The following is a 22,054-nucleotide window of genomic DNA, read 5'->3' on the forward strand; positions in this document are numbered from 1 at the left end:
GTGAGAGCTGAAGATTCACAAACCTGTGGGATCAGCCAGGGTGGTAGCTGGATCAAGACCTTGATCATGAGAGTTGTATTAGCAGAAGAGAAGTTAAGATGAAAATTGAATCCAGGTGTTACTTTAGGGACCTTGAAGGATAATCAATTGAGGTGTTGAGTATATGGGAAGAGTGACGCAACCATGCAAACCAGAGGGACCCTGAAGTCCCAAAAGGACTGGGGACCTGGAAAGGTCATTTTGGTCATCTCCTCCCTCTGGGCTACTTTGTTCTCTGTGATTTGTGAAGAAGATGGGTTGGGGGTGGGGAGAGGGGTGCAGGGAGTAGACAGTCTTGCTTGGCCGGCTCAGTGGCTTGGCTTGTTAGGGCACGTTGGCAGGGGAGCCACAGGACAGGCAATGCTGGGAACCAGGCACCCATTGTGGGGTAAAAGGGCGGGGAAAGGACTGAGGGGGTGGTTGTCCTTGAAGGAGGGGACTGGGGCAGGGGTTCATAGGCATGGGGATGGAACATGCATGGAATTTGTTTGGTATCACATTTTATACATGCCTGCTGAGTGCGCAATTAATTTGGTTGGTGAGACTGGAGATTTGGAGTGTGTATGTACTGTGTGTGGCAGTATACTGCCAATATACTGAGCCCTTCCAATGTTCTATAGCTGTTGTATATTTATGTTGTGACTCCCTTCCTTCTTTCTTTCTTCCCTCCCTTCTTCTTTTCTTTTTTCCATTCTTTTCTTTTCTTTACTTACCCTCCCCCCCCCCTTCCTGTATATGTAATTATTCGGGATTACTGAATAACTTTGGACCAAGCTCTTGAGTATTTAACTGAGATACATAGCCCACCCCCAACCCATACTAAGTTTGCATTTCTGGGAAGGGAAGGGGATCCGATTGAAGGAAGGAAGGAAAGAGGGTGATTCCTGATCCTTGGGGGCCCTTCACTCTTACTTCCTGCTCCCTCCCATCTCTCAGCCACTATCAACATTCCCAACTCGCTTTCCCCCCTCACTCTCTATCTCTTGACTCTTGGGCTAGAAGGAAGGTCTCCTCCTTCTTCCAAGGTCATCTCCTTCATTCTCCAGTCTCTGGGCAAGACTTCCTCTCTTCCCCCTCCCTCCACCAACTCAGTCCAAAGGAATGTCTATCAAATTAGTTTTTCTATTGGCTCTTGTATCCTTGCCCCCACTAAACCATGTGCTCTCTATACAAGATACAGGCTCCCTCAAACCTTGCTCCTTGATCTCCCTAATTTTAAAGAGGTAAAGAATTGTTGTATTTGAGAATGGAGCCCAGGCTCACCTCTACCCCAGGGTTCTAAAAGGTAAGGATCAACATGGGACAAGGGAAAGAAATACTAGATTGAAAGTCAAAAGATTCAAGTGAGAGGCAGTAAGGGGCAATGGACAGAAGCTCCTGAGTTCAAATCCTACATTTGATATTTCTTAGCTGTGTGTCCCTGGACAAGTAAGTCTCTTACCTATATGAGTCTCAATTTCCTTAGAGGAAATTATCAGACCTCTGGTAGGATTAGTCATCCTACCAGATTGTTGTGGGATTTAAATGAGATACTATATGTAATGTGCTTTGTAAGCTATAAAATACTATATAAAATCAGCTGTTATTATTAGGCACAATGGCTGAACCTTTTATTTTGATGATATAAGAAACTTCCTGGTAAAGAAATTCTATTATTGCAAATCAGAAACTTCTATGAAAATTAGAGAATATAAGTGATTTATGAAGGGTTACACCACCTGAATGGGTCAAAGGGAAGACTTGAACCCAGATCTGCCAGCCTCATCATCCAAGGTCAGCTCTCCACTCAAAATACCATGCTCTTCTCTATCATTGATATTATTTTGCTTACTAAACTTGTTATTTTATTAGGGACAAAGAGCCCTCAGTGAAGAACTTATTCTTAACAAGGGAGACTATCACTGTCTGTGAAACTCATAGTCATGGAAGCTGCTAGATGTTACAGTGGATAGAGCACAAGCCCTGAAGTCAGGAGAATCTGAGTTCAAATGTGACAACTACTTAATAGCTGTATAACCCTGGGCAAGTCACTTAATTCTTATTGTCTTATTCTCCCCTCACCAAAAAAAAATTTATAATCTTGGAGAATTATTGTTGTTTGAACTTTATTTTCTTTTTTCTTTGTTTTTTAAATTTTAAATTATATTTTATTTTCCAATTACACATAAAGATAGTTTTCAACAATCATTTTTGTAAGAATTTATGTTCCAGATTTTTCTCCCTCTCTCCTTTAAATCTCCCCTCCCCAAGATAGCAAGTAATCTGATAAGTGCAATTCTTTTAAACATATTTTCTTTTTTTAAAATTTAATTTAATTTTTTTGTTTTTAATAATTATAACTTTTTATTGACAGAACCCATGCCTGGGTAATTTTTTACAACATTATCCCTTGCACTCACTTCTGTTCCGATTTTTCCTTCCTCCCTCACCCCCTCCTCCAGATGGCAAGCAGTCCTATACAGGTCACAGTATATCTTAGATACAATATATGTGTGCAGAACCGAACAGTTCTCTTGTTGCACAGGAAGAATTGGATTCAGAAGGTAAAAGTAACCCGGGAAGAAAAACAAAAAATGCAAACAGTTTACATTCATTTCCCAGTGTTCTTTCTTTGGGTATAGCTGCTTCTGTCCATCATTGATCAATTGAAACTGAGTCTTTTCTTTGTCAAAGAAATCCGCTTCCATCAAAATACATCCTCATACAGTATCGTTGTTGAAGTATATAATGATCTTTTAGTTCTGTTCATTTCACTCAGCATCAGTTCATGTAAGTCTCTCCAAGCGTCTCTGTATTCATCCTGCTGGTCATTTCTTACAGAACAATACTATTCCATAATATTCATATACCACAATTTACCCAACCATTCTCCAATTGATGGGCATCCATTCATTTTCCAGTTTCTAGCCACTACAAACAGGGCTGTCACAAACATTTTGGCACATACAGGTCCCTTTCCCTTCTTTAGTATCTTTTTGGGTAAACATATTTTCATATTTGTCAAATTGTGCAAGAAAAATCTGTCCAAAAGAGAAAAAAAACTGTGAGAAAGGAAAAAAAAACCAAACACACAAACACAAAAATGAAAATACTATACTTTGATCTACACTCAGTCTCCATAGTTCTCTCTCTGGATGCAGATGGCATTTTCCATCTGAAACCTATTGGAATTATCTTGAATCACAGAATTGTTGAGCTAAGTCCATCACAGTTGATCAACACATAATCTTGTTGCTGTGTACAATGTCCTCCTGATTCTCCTCACTTTACTCAGCAGCAGTTCATATAGATCTTCCCGGGCTTTTCTGAAATCAGCCTGTTCATCATTTCTTCATAGAATAATATATTCCATTACATACATATACTATAACTTATTCAGTCATTCCCCAATGGGTGGACATCCCCTCAATTTCCAGTTCCTTGCCACTACAAAAAGGGCCACTAAAAACATTTTTGTACATGTGATTGACCATTTTTAAAGAGGACCAATGATACATACATCACAGGTGACAGTTGGGTAAAGGTGGACAACAAAGGTGGATGAGCAGCCTTGAAAAGGGCTTGTCAAGCCCTCATACCAGAGGTGATAGTCCTCTCTGAGCAACCCATATTCTTAGGTTGAGATAAAGGGAGAGTTGCTGAAAATCCAGAAAAAAAGAGATAATGCCAGAGAGCCAGAATAGCTTCAAGAATAGGTCATGTCAAACTAAAGTGAAGATGGTGTACAATACCTAGATTTTAGAAAAACATTCGATAAAGTCACTCATGTCATCATTGAAGGAGAAAAGAAATCGAGAGATGTAGGCTAAACAGGTTTGGTTGAACTATCAGTCACATCTCAAAAATAGTCACTAATCATTTTGATTCATAGTTCATAGATTTTTCAGTTGAAGACCCCAGAGATCTTTGTTTTGCCCAATGCAACTTAACATTTTTATCAATGACATAAGGAAAGGAATAGATAACACCAAGCTAGAATGGCTAGCTTAGTGGGTTACAGTAAAGAATTTGAAAAGACCTACAACAGGTAGAACGATGGGTGAATGGAATAAGATTAAATCTGGTAGGGATAAATGTAAAGTGTTACTCTGGTTAAAAAGTCAAATTCATGCTTATACCCCAAAGAGATACTAAAGAAGGGAAAGGGACCTGTATGTGCCAGAATGTTTGTGGCAGCCCTGTTTGTAGTGGCTAGAAGCTGGAAAATGAATGGATGCCCATCAATTGGAGAATGATTGGGTAAATTGTGGTATATGAATGTTATGCAATATTATTGTTCTGTAAGAAATGACCAGCAAGATGAATACAGAGAGAATTGATGAGACTTACATGAACTGATGCAAAGTGAAATGAGCAGAACCAGAAGATCATTATAGACCTCAACAACGATACTGTATGAGGATGTATTCTGATGAAAGTGGATTCTTTGACAAAGAGAAGATCTAACTCAGTCTCAATAGATCAAGGATGGACAGAAGCTGCTGCACTCAAAGAAAGAACACTGGGAAATGAATGTAAACTGTTTGCATTTTTGTTTTTCTTCCCAGGTTATTTTTACCTTCTGAATCCAATTCTTCCTGTGCAACAAGAGAACTGTTCGGTTCTGCACACATATATTGTATCTAGGCTACACTGTGACATATTTAACTTGTATAGGACTGCTTGCTATTTGGGGGAGGGGGTGAAGGGAGGGAGGGGAGAAGTTGGAACAGAAATGAGTGCAAGGGATAATGCTGTAAAAAAAACTACCCAGGCATGGGCTCTGTCAATAAAAAGTTAAAAAAAAAAGTCAACTTCATAAATACAAAAGGGGCAAGTATGACTAGATAACAGCTGGTCTGAAAAAGACTAGGGATTTTAGTGGACTGCATCTTAGGTATGAATCACCCATGTGATATGGCAACTGAAAAAATTAATGCAATTAATTTTTCTTTAATATTTTTATTTTCCCTAGTTACATGTAAAACATTTTCAAACATTTGTTTTTAAAACGTTGAGTTTCAAATTCTCTCCATCTCCCCTCCAGCCCCACTGAGAAGGTACATGTGAAATTAGACAAAACATTTCCACAAAAGTCATGTTGCGAAAGAAAACATAGATCTTGCCCCCCTAAAAAATCCTCAAGAAAAATAAAATTAAAAGAAGTAAATGCAATTAATTTTAAGGCTATGTTAAAAGAAAACGTCCCAACAGCAATGCTATTGCTATTGCCTTGATCTGGACCACATTTTGAGAAGGACATGGAGAAGCTAGAGGTCACGTTTGGGAGAACTAGAATAATATCATAAAGAAAGCACAGTATAAAAAATAAGCAAACAAAAAAAAAAGAGAGAGGCATTTTCCCCCCTTTATGATCCAATTTTTCTTATGCAACATGATAAGTGTGAAAATATGTTTAGGAGAATTATACATGTTTAACCTATAATAGATTACTTGCTGTCTAGGTGAGAGGAAAGGTGGGGAGGGATGGAGAAAATATCGGAACACAAGGTTTTGCAAGGGTGAATGATGAAAAAAAAAGTATCTTTGCATGTATTTTGAAAAAAAATTTTTTTTAAAGGTGAGCAGGCAGCTAGGTGGCACAGAGGACAGAACTCCAGCCCTAAAGTCAGGAGAACCTGAATTCAAATTTTTACCTCAGATATTAGCTGTGTGACCCTGGGCAAGCCACTTAACTCCAATTGCCTATCAAAAACAAAAACAAGACATACAGTTCAGGATTTAGGAAAGTGATAGTCCCACTCTATTCTGACAGTCGGTCAGATCACATTTGGAGCACCACATTCAGTTCTGAGTGCAAAGTTTGCTAATAAGCTAAGGAAATATTTTCAGGATGTGAGAGGTGAAATTATGTCCTATAAGGATAGCTGAAAGAACTGGGGAGATTTTGCCCAGAAATAAAAAAACTTGGGGGGCAGGGTGACAGCTGCCTGTCATGTGAAAGAGAAAAAAAAAAGTTGTTCTGTTCAGCCAAAGGGACGGAAATAGCAATGGGTGGAAGGTGAAAAGTAACAAATTTAGACTTAATGTAAGGGGAAAAAAATCTATATCGTTATCTAAAAATGGAATGGGCTGCCTGAGAAGATTGAGGGGGTAAACCGGAGTTCTGAAAACAATGAAGTGTCAGATTTGTAAGATGACATTCTAAAGAGAGCGGTTGCAAGAAGAGAGGCTGGTGGTATTAGGCTGCAGAAAGGACTAAATCATCTCCCCTTCCTTCTCCCCCCCTTCACTTTAGTACCAGCTCCAAGGAAAGGTAGGTCAGAATGAGAATCGGGGATATATGTTATAGGTTCTTATCCTTCTTCCCCAGAGTGGTTCTTCTTATTTATTCATCGCTAGGAGACTAGATTGGATTGGTTGAGGGGCAGAGAAAATTGAGGAATGGTCAAGTAGTAGGGATGCCAGAAAGTCTGTTGGGTCATTCTTGGTTTTGGGGGGGAGAAGGACTTGGAAGAAGTTATTGGGTGGGGGGAGGTGGGGCTCCTGTGGCAGGAAGCCTCAGAATAGAATCTCAGCAACGCCTGGTATTTTGAAGTGCTTGGCCCCCTTCCCCCACCTCCCTCCTTTGCCCACCCCACATTCCTTTCCCAGAGGAAATGCTGAGGCTTGAGGCAGAGGGACAAGAGGCATCAGAGACCCCTCCCCTCTCTTCCAGATGGTGAGCCTCAGTGGTCTCTCCAACCTAATCTTTCTAAAAGGGAGCTGGGAAGAATGGGATGGGACAGGAGTAAGGGAAGTTATTTGGTTTGCTATACTTTTTACAAGCCCACTTCTCACCTCAGTTTAGGAAACTGGCTGAGCATGACATATGGCTGATACAGTTTCAGGATTTCTCTCTCTCAGTCTGGGATAGAATGAAAATATCAATACCTTCCTCTCCATTCCACTCTCATCCTAAATCCTTACCATGTCCCTGGAATATAGGAAGCGCTTAATAAATGTTTATTTCCTTTCTTCCTTCCCTTACCTCTTCAGTACAAGTGATAGGAAAATCAAAATTTACTAGGATTCATGGGATTCATAGGGATGGTACATTTACTTTCAATATTTCTGGAGTGCAAGAATGGATAATTAGCTGAAGGAGGGATAGAGGTTAACAGGATTGGAAGTGGTGGGGTGTGTATATGTGTGTGTGTGTATTCGAACTAGATGAAGAGGCAAGTGGATGAATCTGCTGCCCCTGAATAAATCTTGCAGGTTTGAAAGAGAAAGTGTTCTTTCTATAGGCAGTAGGTGAAGGGGCCAGTGTGAGTAGAGGTAAAGAAAATATAAGAAGACTATTTGAGATCCCTCCTTCTGGAATCAAAGGGTCTAGCCTGGCTAATCCTTGGAAGGATTTAAGGAGGGAGAAGGGGAGAGGGACCCCAAACCTGAAATTCTTGGAGGAGTTAGATTCCCCTAGGAAGTCCTGGAGTGGGAGGGGTACCAGCTCCAGGCTCCCCCCAGGCACTGGTTTTCCCAGTGTTGAACTGTTCCTTCTGTGTCCTGAATCCCTCCTGACTCAGCCCCTGTGACTGCCTCACTCTTCCCGTCCCGGCTTCCGCCCCCCGGGGGTGGGGGTGGGGGTGACTCCTGCACAGGGGGCCCAGCTTAGCCTGCAAACAGGAAACAGGAGAACAAAACAACTCTAGGCCCGGGCCAGCCCAGGCCTCCCCCACATTCCTCATCCTAACCCTTCCTCCCCTCTTCTCTCCTTTCTTTAATCTCTATCTCATTTCATTCTTTCCATGCTCTTTATCTCAGTCTCCCCCATATTCCGTCCCTTCAGTTTTTTTCTTATCTTCAATCTTCCCTGCCTTTTGTTTCTCAATTCCCTTATCCCCTACTTTATCCCCTCCTGTTTTTACCATACTATCCCTTTAATCTCCCTCAACTCTATTCCCTTATTTCCTCTACTTGGTCTTAAGTTTTTTTCACAACTGTCAGACTTTTGGTCTCTGTCTCTGTTCCTTCCCTCAGTCTCCCCTCCCTGTCTTAAGTTTCTCTCAACTTCTCACATTTGGTCTAAATCTTGCTCTGTCCTTCAGTCTCACTACACCTTGCCTATTAGTCTCCCCTGTTCTCTCTCCCCACAGTTTTGCTTCTCTTTGCCGCCCCAGTTGCTCCCATTTCTCTAAGTTTCCTGTCTCTCTATCCCACCTTAATCCTCATTTTTTAGTCTCTGCTTTTCTTCTTTACTGAATTTGGACTCCTCAACTAGAGGAATTGACTCAGAATGATAATAACAAGGGGACTGGGTGATGATAGCACTTGGGAAAGGCACCCAGCTTGGATGATGATTAGGGTCAGAGGCAGCCTCGCTCAGGCCATGATGGATGGGGAGCTCATACTCTGCGTGAGACTGATTACTGGTTGTTCTAACTGAAAACTCTCCCATCCTTCAGGATTCTTCTCTAGTTTGCTTTCTCCAGGAAGCCTACAATGGATGAAGTAGCTGGTCTGGGATGTGGAGATGCTTATCTTACATTATTCCTCAAAAGCCTGCTTTCTCTCCCCTTCCTAGGAAAGACCTATCTTAGACCCCTGCTTGTAAAAGGGAGAGGGGGGCTGGAAAAAGAGGATGGGAGCAAGTAATGGTCCAGTCCTGGACCCACACTCCAGCTTTACCCCACAAATACATCCATACCTGACACTTCAGTTATTGTGTATTGGAAAAGGAGAGTTGTTTTTGAGTCCTCAAATATCAAATATCAATGATATTCGACAAGAACCTCCCCCCAACTGAAACTATTTCATTAACACTAACATTAAGGATCCGAGTTTTCCCCTAACTTCACATTTATGAGTTATAGGGAACATTCAGGCAGCTGGCATTGTGGGAGGGTAAGGGTGCTGCCAACCTGCCACCTGTGGGAGTTGGGTAGGGTCTTTGTTTGGCTCCCTTGGGTAAATAGGGTTGGTGTGTGTGTGTGTGTGTGTGTGTGTGTGTCATGCGGGCGCACGTGCACAAAGTTTACAACTCTTTTGTGGGGATTATACCCAATATCATTCTTCCAGATCATGGGGAGAGGGGGGGAAAGGGGGAGGAACTAAGGGATAGAAAAAGAGGACTGTGTCACTCTCTTATGGTTGGGGAGTAATATTGTGGTGTGTTATGTCTCTAAATATGTGGCTTGGAGAGGGCTCTGTGGTGGGTTTGTATGGTGTGTATCTGTGCAAGCTTTGTGTAATGTGTTGTGTGGGTACATGTGTGTTTGTGGGGTTTGCCTGAATATAGCAAATGTGCAAAGTAAATGCATCTGGACAGTGTATATGTGTATGTGTGTCTGTGCAGGCTACATGTAATGTGTGTGAATGAGGTTTGTCTGAATGTAGCAAATGTGCAACCTGAATGCATCTGGGCAGTGTGTGTTTGTGTGTGTGTGTGTGTGTGTGTGTGTGTGTGAGATATGTGCATCCGAGCCGTGTGGAGCTCGCTGGGCGGAGGGAGGGGGGGAGGGGGGGGAGGAGGGTGGCCTGTGTGGCCGCGGGCTGGCTGGGGGCCGGCCCTGGGCTGGGGGAGGCGTTTGCTCCATTGCCTGAGTTGCTGGCGTGTCCGGGCTTGGGAGCCTTCAGCTGCGAGAGGCTCAGGAGGTGACGGCGCCGCTCCCGGGCCCCCCCGCTCCTCTCCGGTCCCTAGACCCCGGGACCCTCCAGCTGGCTCAGCACGGCTCAGCCTGGCTCAGGAGGGCGGGGGCCAGGGAGGGGCCCCCCCTGGGCTCGCCTCCCAAGGGGAGCGGGCCGGGGCGAGGAGCAGAGCAGCCCCGGCCCCGACGGAGAGGAGGAGAGAGAAGTTGTTCCCGCTCCGGGGAATGCCGAGCCCCTCCCTCCTCCGCGCGTCCGGCTCCGGAAACCTGGGCCCTTTCCTCGGATTGCTCCCGGGGCCCCTCGTGCCCTGCGCCCGCTCTCGCACCCCCGCGCTCCCGGGCCATGTCGCTCGTGGGTCGGGCAGTATGGCGAGTGGAGCGGGCCGGGGGCGGAGGCTGGCGCTGGGAGAGGGCAATCGGAGTGGACTGCAGCTCCCCGGAGCCGCGCTGCCTCTGGCTTCCGAGTCTCCGCCACGAAGACCGGTGGCTGTCGGGGCTCCACCGTCGGGGGACAGCTACTAGGGGCAGGGTGAGACGTGCGGCCGACTCTGACGGGACACGGGGGCCTCGTACGGAGGGAGCTACAGCCCCGAGAGGCTGAGGTTATAGGGCTGGAAGCAGGGGGATGGTTGACATTTCTTTTCTCTCTCAAGAGGAGAGAACCGTGTCCTCTCAATGCCAAGTGCAGCCCCTAAGCAAACGGATTTCCAGATACGTAGGAAAAGGGTGAAGGGGAGAAGTTTAAGGTTGTGAGATCCCCTGGGAGCTTAGGCGCTTAGCTAGCCAGCTTCCAGACCTCACTGACCCCTAAGTTTTTCACACCTACTAGTAATTCCGCCATATAACTGGGCACTATTGCCCTGCAGCCCTAAAGTTGTCTCGGATGAAAAGAGGGAGGAACATATTTGGAGAGACGTGCTGAGACAGGGCATCAGGGAAGCCAAGCAGGGCGAAGGATGGGTTGGTAGGCATTACCCTGCCACTCTGTTGATGAAGGTGATGACTGGCAGCAGCAAAGTGCTGAGGTGGCAGAATGGCCCATCAGTGGGCAGTGACCTCAGGGCAAGGGACAGAGAGGGGTTGGGGGATAGTGTGTTTCCGATGTCCGGGATAGACCAGGCTGGTAGGGCATGAGTCACAGTGGGCACATTGCCCAGCATGAACTCTCTGCTCTCTGCAATGACCTCTTTATTCTCCCATGTGCCAACTGGGGGGAAGGGGAACCGGATTCCTGAGTTCGGTTCCCTGGCATTGCCATCCACCACGTGCCCAGCTGCCTTACTTTTCAAATCTTTGGATAACTGGAAAAACCCTAAAATTCATCCCCTATGATTTCCCATATCTAGATCTTAATTTCTTACTTCTGGTGTGTGTGTGTGTGTGTGTGTGTGTGTGTGTAGATATGCTGGATTACAAGACTGTGACTCTAATGGGATGGGGTATGTGTGACAGAATATCTTTATATAGAGTAGTTATTGTAGGTGAAGCAAGAAGCTTTGGCCAAAATGACCACTCCAAGAAAGTTGATCAGGAAGGAAAAGCCTGAGAGTGAAGGAAAAGAAGAGGAAAAGTTTCAGTAAAAAGTGTTGAGGGGCTGAGATTTGCCCAAATTTCTAGATTGTAAGCCAGAGTGAGTCATACCAAACTGTTGGCAGTTACCATAACTTTGGATATGTGGGCATCAGGGGCATTGCCCATGGAGGGACCTGTCAGGGCCACTTCCCTCCCAGGGCCAACTGTGGGCTTAACCATAATCCCCGGGGGATGGCACAGGGACAATGAAAGCTGTAGAGAGGCTTGGCAGTGAGGTTGGGGTGGGGGAAGGGGGGGCATCTTAAATTTCTGAGGATGCCCAGGAAGTCTGTCAGAATCAGGATGGAGAACTTATGTAGAAGCATTCTCCTTCTTCCAGTCCACTTCATGATAGAAGAGGGCTGTAGTTTCTCCCTTGAGGCTTCCTTTCATCCCCTATCCCTGGTCAGTAAATTTGGGAAATCTCGGAGATTTTAAATTTCCTTAGAATTCCCAGTAAATATTTCCTCTCCTCTTCCAGAGCTAGGGCTATTCAATAATCTTCTATGAGACCTAGATTGTCCATGATGTCAAGGTTGGGAGTGGGGGTGGAGGGGGAATGGTGGTAGAGGGGTAGCCTTCTACTTCACAGAGTCTCCATCAAAGGATCAGACTCCAGCTGTAGCCGCAGAACATGAAATTAGATATCACAAAATCACAGAATCTTGAAATTAGAAGAGACCTCAGAGGTCTAGTCCTATCTTCCCCACAATGCTGGAATTCTCTCTACAACATTCCTGACATTCTCTGTTGAATACTTCCATTGTAGGGGAGCTCACTACCTAACAAGGTAGTCCGGTCCATTATTGCCCTGCTGTAAGGAATTCAATCCCTCATGCCTAATGCATTTGATTTATAGGAACAATAATAATAATAATAATAAAACAAGAACCAAAAGAATATGCTGGATTGGAAAGACCTGCGTTCTAATTCTGACTCTGTTTCTTCCTATTTTCCTTTCTTTGGGCACATCCTCACCTCCACTCAGCCTTAGGTTCCTGATATGTAAAAGGAATGGTTTGGAACAGATGATTGCTTACGGTGACTTACAATTTACAGGTTACCTTATTCTACAGCTGAAGATACTATCTTACCCAATGGTCCTAATCCACTTTCTAGGCTATACAGAGCAAATCTGTTCCTTCCAGCATAAGATAGCTCTTCAGATTTTTAAAGACATCAATTATATCCTTTCCTAAGTCTTTTCTTCTTTGTTTTTTTTAATTTTTAAAATTTTATTTAGTTGTTTTCAACATTCTTTCCCCTGTCGAGTTTAAACACACACACACACATTTCAATTTGATACCCTTTGTTTTTACATTTGTTATTTTCCACCCACACCTTCCAAAAAGAACTCTTCTTTTTTGTTAGAGAAAAGAACTTAAATAAAAACAGCTGATTTGGAGAACATGCCTGACTATGTATACTGTATTCTGTTCCCATGAGCCCTCTCTTTGCTGTGAAAGAGAATTGATATAGTTCATCATTTTTCCCTGGGACTCAATTTCCTCCCCCTTTATCAGCACCTGCAAGCATTAGGGTATGGTAGAAGTGAACACCCAGGAGTCAGAGAAACTGTGTTTAAATCTCTGATCCTTATTATTATTATTATTAGATCTCTGATCCTTATTATCTCTGTGTCATTGTAGAAGTCAAATAACACCTGAGCTTTAGTTTTCTCATCTGTAAAATGAAGCAGGGAAGCTAGATGGCACAGAGGCAGAGAGGACAGAGTACCAAGACTGAAGTCTTGAACCTGAATTCAAATGTGACCTCACATGGTAATTAGCTATGTGATCCTAGACAAGTCACTTAATTAACTGCCTCGATTTCCTTATCTATAAAATGAACTGGAGAAGGAAACTGAGGCAAACCACTTTCCAATATTTCAATAAGAAAACCCCAAAATGGTATTATGGAGAGTCGGATATAATTTAAACAACTAAACAACAATAAAGTGACATTTCCAGTCAATTATTTACAACCTTCTTTTTAGTGATCTTTAAATTTCAACCATATCACTATTTCAATTCAATACAACTTTTATTCATTGGCTTTGATATACAAAGCTAGGTGCTGTGGATAACAAAAAGAAAGGAAGGAAAGAAGAAAGATAAAGGAAGGAAGGAAAGAAAAAAAAAGAAGGAAGAAAGCAAGAAATAACAACCAAGTCCATGCCCTTAACATTCTATGGGGGACCAGGAAGGTACAATATGCACACAGGTGCAAAGTGATACAAATTAATTTTAAGAGATGTGAAGAAAGATCTCTTGTAGAATACATTTTTCTGAGCTGTGCTTTGAAGGAAGGTGGGTTTCTAAGATGCAGCATTGAGGAATGGGGCCTTTCCAGAAAGAGAACCACCTATGCAAAATCACTGAGAATGGAGATGGAATGAATTGTCCAGGTAAAACTAGAATGGAGAATTTATAAGAAAGAGTAAAATGAAATGAATGGAAAGGTAGATCAGAGAAGCCAGACTGTGGATTGCATTGTTTTTGCATTTTATGCTATAATAGGAAGCTAGTGATTTTTTTTTTTTTTTTTTTTTTGAGTAAAGCAGTAACATGCTCAGATCTGTGTTTGGGGAATATCAATTTAATTGGATGATTGAAGAGGTGAAAGGGTAACTGCAAGGTAGGGGTGAGAGGGTAGAGAGATGAAGGTGGGCTAGAATCAGTGAATACTGTAAAAATATGTAAAAATACATTGGTGCTGAGCAAATCTACCTGGATAGGTGGAGAAATGAATCAACAAATATCTCAGACATTTTGGCAGCAATTACTCTGAACTTTATCCTTCCCTACTTCTTGTCCATTCCCCCCTGTCCCCCAACCCTGTCCAATTGGGAAGACCTTCAGAAAGATCTTCTTTGGGAGGGGGGTGATATCAGGACAGTTTGTTTTACCTCCTCATCCTTTGGGCCCCTTCCCTTTCCTCTTTATTCCGCCTCCCAAAAAAAGCCAACAGCACTGAAAAAAATGAAAGGTATATATGTGAGGGGGATGAAGAATTTTGGGGGGGGGGAGTTGCAGAGCTAAAGTTTAACCATTTATTTGGAAGGGAAGGGTCCCTCTTTATTCCAGAGGGTTTAAATTGAGGCAAGTCATGGTGGGATTCGCCCAAAAGTTATGCTACTTGTGGTAGCTAGGATATGAGAGTAGTCTAAGTGATAAGGGTGTTACAAAGAGGTATCTGAAGCTCCTTGGGCTCTGGGATGGAGGAGAAGGATGAGAAATATAGGATCCACAAAAAGAGACCCAAAGGTCAGAGAAATATCTCTACCTTCCTTTCTTTCATCTTGATCCTTGTATCTCCTTTTTTTATCATTTCCATCTCTCCCCATTCTTTTCTTACTGTCTCTCTCTTTTACACCTTCCCTTGTCTGTTTTTTTTCCTTTCTGTCAAACTGTCTCTCCCCTATCACAGCTTCTGTCAGATCCTTGAATCCTCAATGTTTTGTGCAGCTTTGAGTATTTAAGGAGAGGAGGAGTTAATCTGCATATAAGTACAAGAGCTCTGTCTCCTTTCCTTGAGCAAATCTTTCCTTTTCCCTTCAAAGAGGCCCCTTTCTCCCACTTTTACTGGAATCATAAGATCACAGACATAGAGCAAGAAGGAAACTCAGAGGCTGTCAAGCTCACACACTTCATTTTACAAGTAGGAAACCGAGGCACAGAGGCATTAAATTACTTTGAACTCAGATCTTCCTGGCTCCAAGTCCAGCACACTTTGCAGCTATTCCATGTTATCTCTTTTACTAGATAGTCACTCCACCAACTTCTTTCATTCCACCTTCATGGGTGGGAAGGCAAAGGGCAGACATAGTAAGAAGCATTCTTCCACAAACCCAGCATTGTCTCTATCGTTTATTTTAGTCATCCATGGAGTTTGAGGCACTGGGCTGCTAGGCTGGAGCCTAAACTCAAAAAAAAAAGTCCCTTTTCTTACCCATCCATTTCAGTAATCTTGATTTTGCTCCTTCTCTAGCCATTACTGGATGGTGAAAAGTTTCTTGGAGGTTGGTAAAAACTCCTACAGGTAGGAATGATGTGACAGTAAAAACAACAAAAACCTGCAGGCAATAAAGATGTGAGCTTGTATTGGCAAATGAATAAAATTTCTCTCTCAAGAGATATTTCTCTTCCTCTTCCTTTATCTCAATCCCCAAGTTTTCCTGGTTGGGGAATAGACTGTCCTATTCAAAGAGAGAGGGATAGGTGAGTTGAACTCAGGGTCTGTAGCAGGTCATAGAGAAAGGAAATGATTTAGGGAGGATTCTCTGGGAATCTAGAGAGAAGGGGTTGAGGGGGTGTAACAATGTATGTGGAGAATTCCTTGGGGAGAGATAATGGAAACTACATGGTGAGAAGAGCACATCAAGGAGAGTTGACGAAGGCATGGGGGAGCCTAGGGAGTGGAGACAGAGTGGGGATTAGTATGGTGAGCTGGAAAACACTTGGAATTCCCAAGGTTTAAGATCACTCACTTTCTCATTCAACTGTCTTTAGATCCTTATATTATGATATTGAGAGCTATCTTCTGTTTTTAGAAAGAAATTCAAGAAATGCTAATATCACACTATGGAACAAACAGTTTATCTCTTAAGCTTTCATCTCAAAGCATTCTACAGTTATAATTTATCAACAGTGCTATTCTACTTCAAAGCAAGAAGAAACATAAAGGCAAAATAATTCATTAAAAATAATCTAAAATTTAAGGAAAATCAGGAACAGATTCCTGGGGCTATTTCATTCAACTTGTGCCTGAACAAGAATTTTCTCTCCAAGATATACAGTAATAAACCTGGTCATCAAGCCTTTGCTTTTAGTCTCAGAGTCAGGGGAAGCTAATTCCCCAGGTCAATCTCTTCTATTTTTTGGATGGCAGTGAAGCAATTAACATGGAGCCAGTTTGAATTAACTATGGTTAAATTTTCAGTATGACTATCCCCTGGAAACTGGCAAAGACTATGAATAAGAGTTTAATTTATTGTTTTGATTATTGGCTAGACTTAAGAAAAGTGATGAAGAAAATGGTAATAATGCAGATTTAACTTAAAAGTGTTATGGACACTTTTTTTCCCCCTGGAGGATCAGTTATTAAACATTTACCAGCACACTACTATTTAACAAGTACTTATTAAGCAATTCCCATCTTCCAGTATTATGTTAAAAATTGGTGCTAAAATAAAGCAGCAGTCAAGAAGACTTGAGTTCAAATTTGGCCTCAGATATTTACTAGTTGTGTGACTATGGGCAAGTCACTTAACCCGGATTGCCTCTGTCAGTGCTGCATCTTTCATTTGCCCTCATCTCCCTGTAGGTGAGACTCTATTGAGGCAATCCAGATTAAATGATTAACTCAGGATCATATAGATAGTAAGTGTTAAGTTTCTAAGGCAGGATTTGAACTCAGGATCTCCCGACTTTAGAGCCTATACTTTCTTCACTGCTCCATCTAGCTGTCCACCCCCACCCCTTCCCATTGCCTCTTAAAAAAAAAAAAAAGGAATTTGTGATAAAAAGACAGAAAGATAAAAATATTGTCCCTGTCCCAAAGGAGCTCATGTTCTTATGGAGGGGAAAACATATACATTAATATGTATATGTGAATTATATAAATGTCAATAATCTCAGAGGGAAAGGGGGGGTTGGGGGAATCAGAGAAGGAAGACAGATTGTTCAGGATGGTGACCTTCCTGATAGGATTTGAAAGATGCTAGGGAAATGGAGGCAGATATAAAGAGGGCGAACTTCCTAGGCATGGCGAGCAGCCAAAAAAAAAAAAAAAAAGGCATGGTCAGATGGAATGTACAAGTAGGCCAATAAACCATAGAGAGAGGGGAGTAATATTTAAGAAGGCTGTAAACATACACATTTGTGAGTAAAAGTAGCCATCTCTAGAGAAGGAAATGGGGAAAGGGATTAAAAAAAGAAATTTACGTGACAACTTTACTATATATTTAAAAGGAATAGCAAGTTGTACATAATAGATTTGCGGTTTCATGTGCAATCTTTTAAAAATTATTATACTGTGTTACAGAAATGCTTCTTTTATTTCATAAATTAAAAATTAAATAACTTTTTAGAAGACTGGAAAGATAGGAAGGGACCAGATTGAGAAGGGCTTTAAATGCCAACCAGGATAATTTACATTTGTTCCTGAAGATAGTAGGGAATCACTGGAGTTTATCAAGTGAGGGTGGGTGGGTTTTGGAATCAGACCTTTACTTTTAGAAAATTTCTTTGACAGCTGAGTGGAGGATGGATTAGGGGGTGGGAGAGAAACTCAAGGTGGGAAGACCAATTGGAAGACTGGGAACTTTCCTCTTACACTAAGACCAAATTTGTCTCTGCAACTTCTACCCATTCATTGCTTTGTCCTCTGGGAAATGAACGCTGAGCTCTGCCTCCCTTTTAAGGTCTCCTTTCCCATGAAGGGCCAATCTCTTCCCTCCTCTAGCTGTGTATGTATATAGTCATGTTTTATACCAGTTTGGGCCAGCTCAGGCCAGGTCAGAACTTCAACATTTTTCTTCTTATCTCCCCCTAGCCTCCACTGGGCCCGAGAGATGTGTGCTCTCCCGGACCCCCCCCTCTCTGGCCAGGGCCCAGGACACTGCTGTTACACAAGAATCCCCAAGATGGTTTTGGCTTTACCCTTCGGCACTTCATTGTCTACCCGCCAGAATCAGCTGTGCACTGTGGTGTAAAGGTATGGGGTTGGACCTGAAGTCGCTCTTCCCTAGAAACCAAGGGGTGACCTGTGTCAGTGGGATGCAGTAAAAAAAAAACAAAAAAGTCATTGGTCACAGTCAAAAGATCTAGGTTCAAGTACTAGTTCTGATTTCTCTAAGCCTTGTTTTCCTTATCTATAAACTGGAGAATAGTGATACTTTTTTTGTTGTTTACAAAAGGCAAGTTTATTAAAGTTTTAATAATCAATTTTGTATGTTCTTACAAAGGACTGATATTTTAATACAAAATATAATGGCCAAAGTGTTTCTCTTTTGCGTAAATGAACTATTATTGCTTAATTTTTAACCTTTCTTGGTATTCATTCACTTGGCCATATAATGTTCATGTGCTGACAGAGAGGGAGAGTGAGGGGTGGGATAAAGAGAGATGGGGGGAGGAGGAAGGGAGGGAAAGATAGAGGGAGGGAGGGAGAAACTAAGTGGATTTCGTGCTGTACCTGGAGTCAGGGAGACTCATCTTCCTGACTTCAAATCTGACCTCAGATACTTCCTAGCTGCATGACCCTGAACAAGTCACTTCATTCTGTTTCCCTCAATTTCCTTATCTTAAAATAAGCTGGACAAGGAAATAACAAATTATTCCAATATCTTTTTCCAGTATCTGTGACCCCAAATGTGTCACATAGGGTTGGATTAAACAACAAGGTCCTTTTCAATTCTAATCCAAATTTTAAGGCCTGTGAGGGAGCATTTATTGGGACAGTGGTTGATGCACAAGCTAGAGTCATAGGACCTGGATTGAATTCTGCATGGCAAGTTTGTCTTGGTCTCTGTTTCCTCATTTATAAAGTGAGAAAGGTTGGATTAAATGACCATGTTTTCTAGAGCAGAAATCCAGGTTCTTTGTTCTAGATTTCAGGCTCTCTTAGTTGGATGAAAGGTCTAAGATCAAGTCTGGGAGTTTAGGGGTTGTGGGTGGAGACAAATGCAGCCTTCAAATGGAGGCAATACTCCTACTACAGCGACAGGAGCAGGTTTATTTTGGAGTTTCAGAGTGAATTTGTGTCCTTTTCCACACCCTGGGGACTGGGATTAGCCAACACAGCTGTTGGGGGAGGGTTCCTCCTTTGAGGGGCTCCCATTCCACCTGCTAGAGGACAGAGGAATCAGATTACCCTGGACATATCTCTGGGTTTGAGTGAACCTATGTGTTGATTAATGTATATCTCTATCTGTGTGTTTCTCAGATGTCTTCTGTCTGAATTTCGTCTCTTTAAATGTGTAAGAGTAGGGGTTGGGGAATCAGGCTGGGGCGACTGAAGTTAGCAGGCTGTTCCTAGGCAACCTCAGGATGTCAGTACTTTCAGTCTACCCTTTTAGACATGATCTCTCTGGCTTTGCCCATTTCCTAGTCCCTTCCTACTACAGCTCCCCCATCCTCTGGCCGCTTTCTCCAAGATTCTGCCCTCAGAGAAAATGCGCAATTGCTTCCTTTTCTCCTCTATCTTAAGCAGCATTATCTACTGGAGTGGAGCAAAGACTGGTCCAAGCTCCATTTGAATAGTCTAACTTCTGGGGTTGGGAGACTGTGCCCTTTCTGTCCCTGGAGGCCTGTTCTGGGTTTGGGAAAGAGTCGGCCAGCCAGAAGGAAGGCTCTGTTCCATCCTTGGTGTTTCCCACCTGACAGTGGCAGCCCAGAGGCAGCCCAGCTGTCTAAACGTATCTGCTTCTTCTTCCTACCCAATTCTGATGTTGTCAGCTCACATCAGTAACCTCTAAAAGAAAATAAGGATGGTATCCAAATTAGGTCCCTGTCCACTAGAAGTGACTGAAAATCTCCATTTCTCTGTTAATTTCCCCCCCTCCTGATGCTATTCATTAATACCCTTTTCCCCTTTCTTTGGCTGCTCCCCCAACAAGGCCCAAATCCATTCACATCTAGGTGATCACAGCAGATGCCTAATTAGTCCTCCCACATCTTCGCCCCTCCCCTCCACCTGCTTCACAAATCCATCTTCTCCAAAACATGTTTTCATATTTTCCCTTCCTGACTCAAGAACCAAGGTGGCTCCTTATCATTACTACCTGATTAGGTAGTTAGAAATGCCTCTACTGAGCTTTCAAGCTCTTTCCCTCCATCAGCTGCTGACCCTGCCTCATAAACTTAATCATTTGCTATTTATTCCCCAATATAGATTCTGCTGATCTCTCTCCTTTCTATATCTCAGCTTATTCTTATTTCTTCATGGTCTATTTCCCCAAGCAAGGGTGTCTATTTCCTACCTCCTTGTACAATAGATTTCAAATCCTCTTTTAGAGAAACTTTTGTGATCACTGTCCCCAGGCTCTCATTTCCCTATGAGTCTGTGCTCTTCCATAATTGATGCCATACCCTTCATTCCCCCTCATCTCCCCGAACCTGAGATTCTGACTATATCCTGACTGTGCCTGACTCCCCATCAAAATGAGACTGTGTTTCCCTATCGCTCAGAGAGCTCCCTGAAAGAAAGGCCACGTGGTGATGAAACTTGGGATAGAGGAGGGGGAGCAGAGATGTAGTCTCTGACACTACTACCCCTCCCCTCCCAGGCTGCTCCACTGCACTCTTGATTTTCTGATTAGTTCTAATAGCAAGTTAGTAGCACGAATGGAGGAAGTAGGGAATCTGGATAGGTTGTATTACTTAGTTGCATGCTTCCTCTTTAAATGGTAGGAATTACCCAGTTGGATCTCAGCTACTCACCCCAATCCTTTTCTCCTCTGCAGGAGGAAGAGAATGGAAATCGAGGAGGTAAGGAGAGATCCTGTCTGGGACCTGAAGAAGGGTTCAAGATTGGGAACTGGGCTCTACTTCCTGGGTTCTTGTTATTTCTGTTTCTTCATCTCTTCCATGTCTGGTATCTCCATTATCTCTGTTGGTCTTTGTGCTATATCCTTCCTCTCCCCCCCTCTCTCTTTCCCCCCCTTTCCCTCTCCCCCTCTCCCTCTCCCTCTCCCTCTCCCTCTCCCTCTCCCTCTCCCTCTCCCTCTCTCTCTCTCCCTTTCTGCTTTCTGTCTCACTCTGTGTCTCTAGTTCTCTCTCTGTCTCTCTCTCTCTCTGACTCTGTCTCTCTCTGTCTCTCTGTCTCTGTGTGTCTCTGTCTCTCTCACTCTGACTCTGTCTCTTTCTGTCTCTGTGTCTCTGTCTCTGTCTCTGTCTCTCTCTCTCTCTCTGTCTCACCCTGTCTCTATTTCTCCCTGTCTCTGTCTTATCTCTCTCTGTCTCTGTGTGTCTGTGTCTCACCCTGTCTCTATTTCTCTCTGTCTCTCTCTGACTCTTTCTCTCTCTCTGTCTCTGTGTGTCTCTGTCTCTCTCACTCTGACTGTCTCTTTCTGTCTCTGTGTCTCTCTCTCTTTCTCTCTCTCTCTCTCTCTCTCTCTCTCTGTCTCACCCTGTCTCTATTTCTCCCTGTCTCTGTCTTATATCTCTCTGTCTCTGTGTGTCTGTGTCTCACCCTGTCTCTATTTCTCTCTCTCTCTCTCTGTCTCTGTCTCTCTCTGTCTCTCTGTCTCTGTGTGTCTCTGTCTCTCTCACTCTGACTCTGTCTCTTTCTGTCTCTGTGTCTCTGTCTCTGTCTCTGTCTCTCTCTCTCTCTCTGTCTCACCCTGTCTCTATTTCTCCCTGTCTCTGTCTTATCTCTCTCTGTCTCTGTGTGTCTGTGTCTCACCCTGTCTCTATTTCTCTCTGTCTCTCTCTGACTCTTTCTCTCTCTCTGTCTCTGTGTGTCTCTGTCTCACTCTGTGTCTCTGTATCTCTCTCTTTCTCTCTCTCCTACTTTCCCTCCCTCCCTCCTCCTTCCCTCTCTCTCCTCTTCCCTTATTTCTCTTTGTGGGCCATATCCATTCATCAGGAATGGGCCTCAGCTATGGGACATCTCCCTTTAAATATGGGCTGATGTTGGCATCTTTAGTTTCTGTCATTTGCCGACAGCATCTCCTCCTCCCGTTTACAAGTCTGGGAATGTCACTTGCCATGTGACAAATTGAAATTTAAGATTCTCTGTCCCCAGGTTGATGCCCATCCTGACCCCTGGTGGTCAAAATTGGGATAGAAACCTTGGAGACTGACGTCCTCTTCATTGAATTGATGAGGACCTGTTAAGCTATATTTCCTCTTTCTATTCATTCTAGCCAT

The 22,054-nt window shown here is 43.1% G+C and overlaps 1 protein-coding gene across 6 annotated transcripts in view; it reads left to right on the forward strand.

The window, feature by feature from the left end:
* Window positions 1-22,054, forward strand: part of ARHGAP23 (Rho GTPase activating protein 23) — a 130,980-nt gene that overhangs the window by 45,915 nt on the left and 63,011 nt on the right. For 3 of the 6 annotated variants that reach the window (XM_031966141.1, XM_031966140.1, XM_031966139.1), the window contains 2 exons: window positions 17,736-17,897; window positions 20,647-20,671. In XM_031966141.1, the coding sequence (XP_031822001.1) occupies window positions 17,736-17,897; window positions 20,647-20,671 (187 nt within the window). Of the gene's footprint in view, window positions 1-9,550; window positions 10,138-17,735; window positions 17,898-20,646; window positions 20,672-22,054 lie in introns of those variants that run through there. The other 3 variants (XM_031966137.1, XM_031966138.1, XM_031966142.1) reach the window with 2 other exon arrangements.

Source organism: Sarcophilus harrisii, chromosome 4 (genome assembly GCF_902635505.1).
Source record: "Sarcophilus harrisii chromosome 4, mSarHar1.11, whole genome shotgun sequence".
Lineage (NCBI taxonomy): Eukaryota > Metazoa > Chordata > Mammalia > Dasyuromorphia > Dasyuridae > Sarcophilus > Sarcophilus harrisii.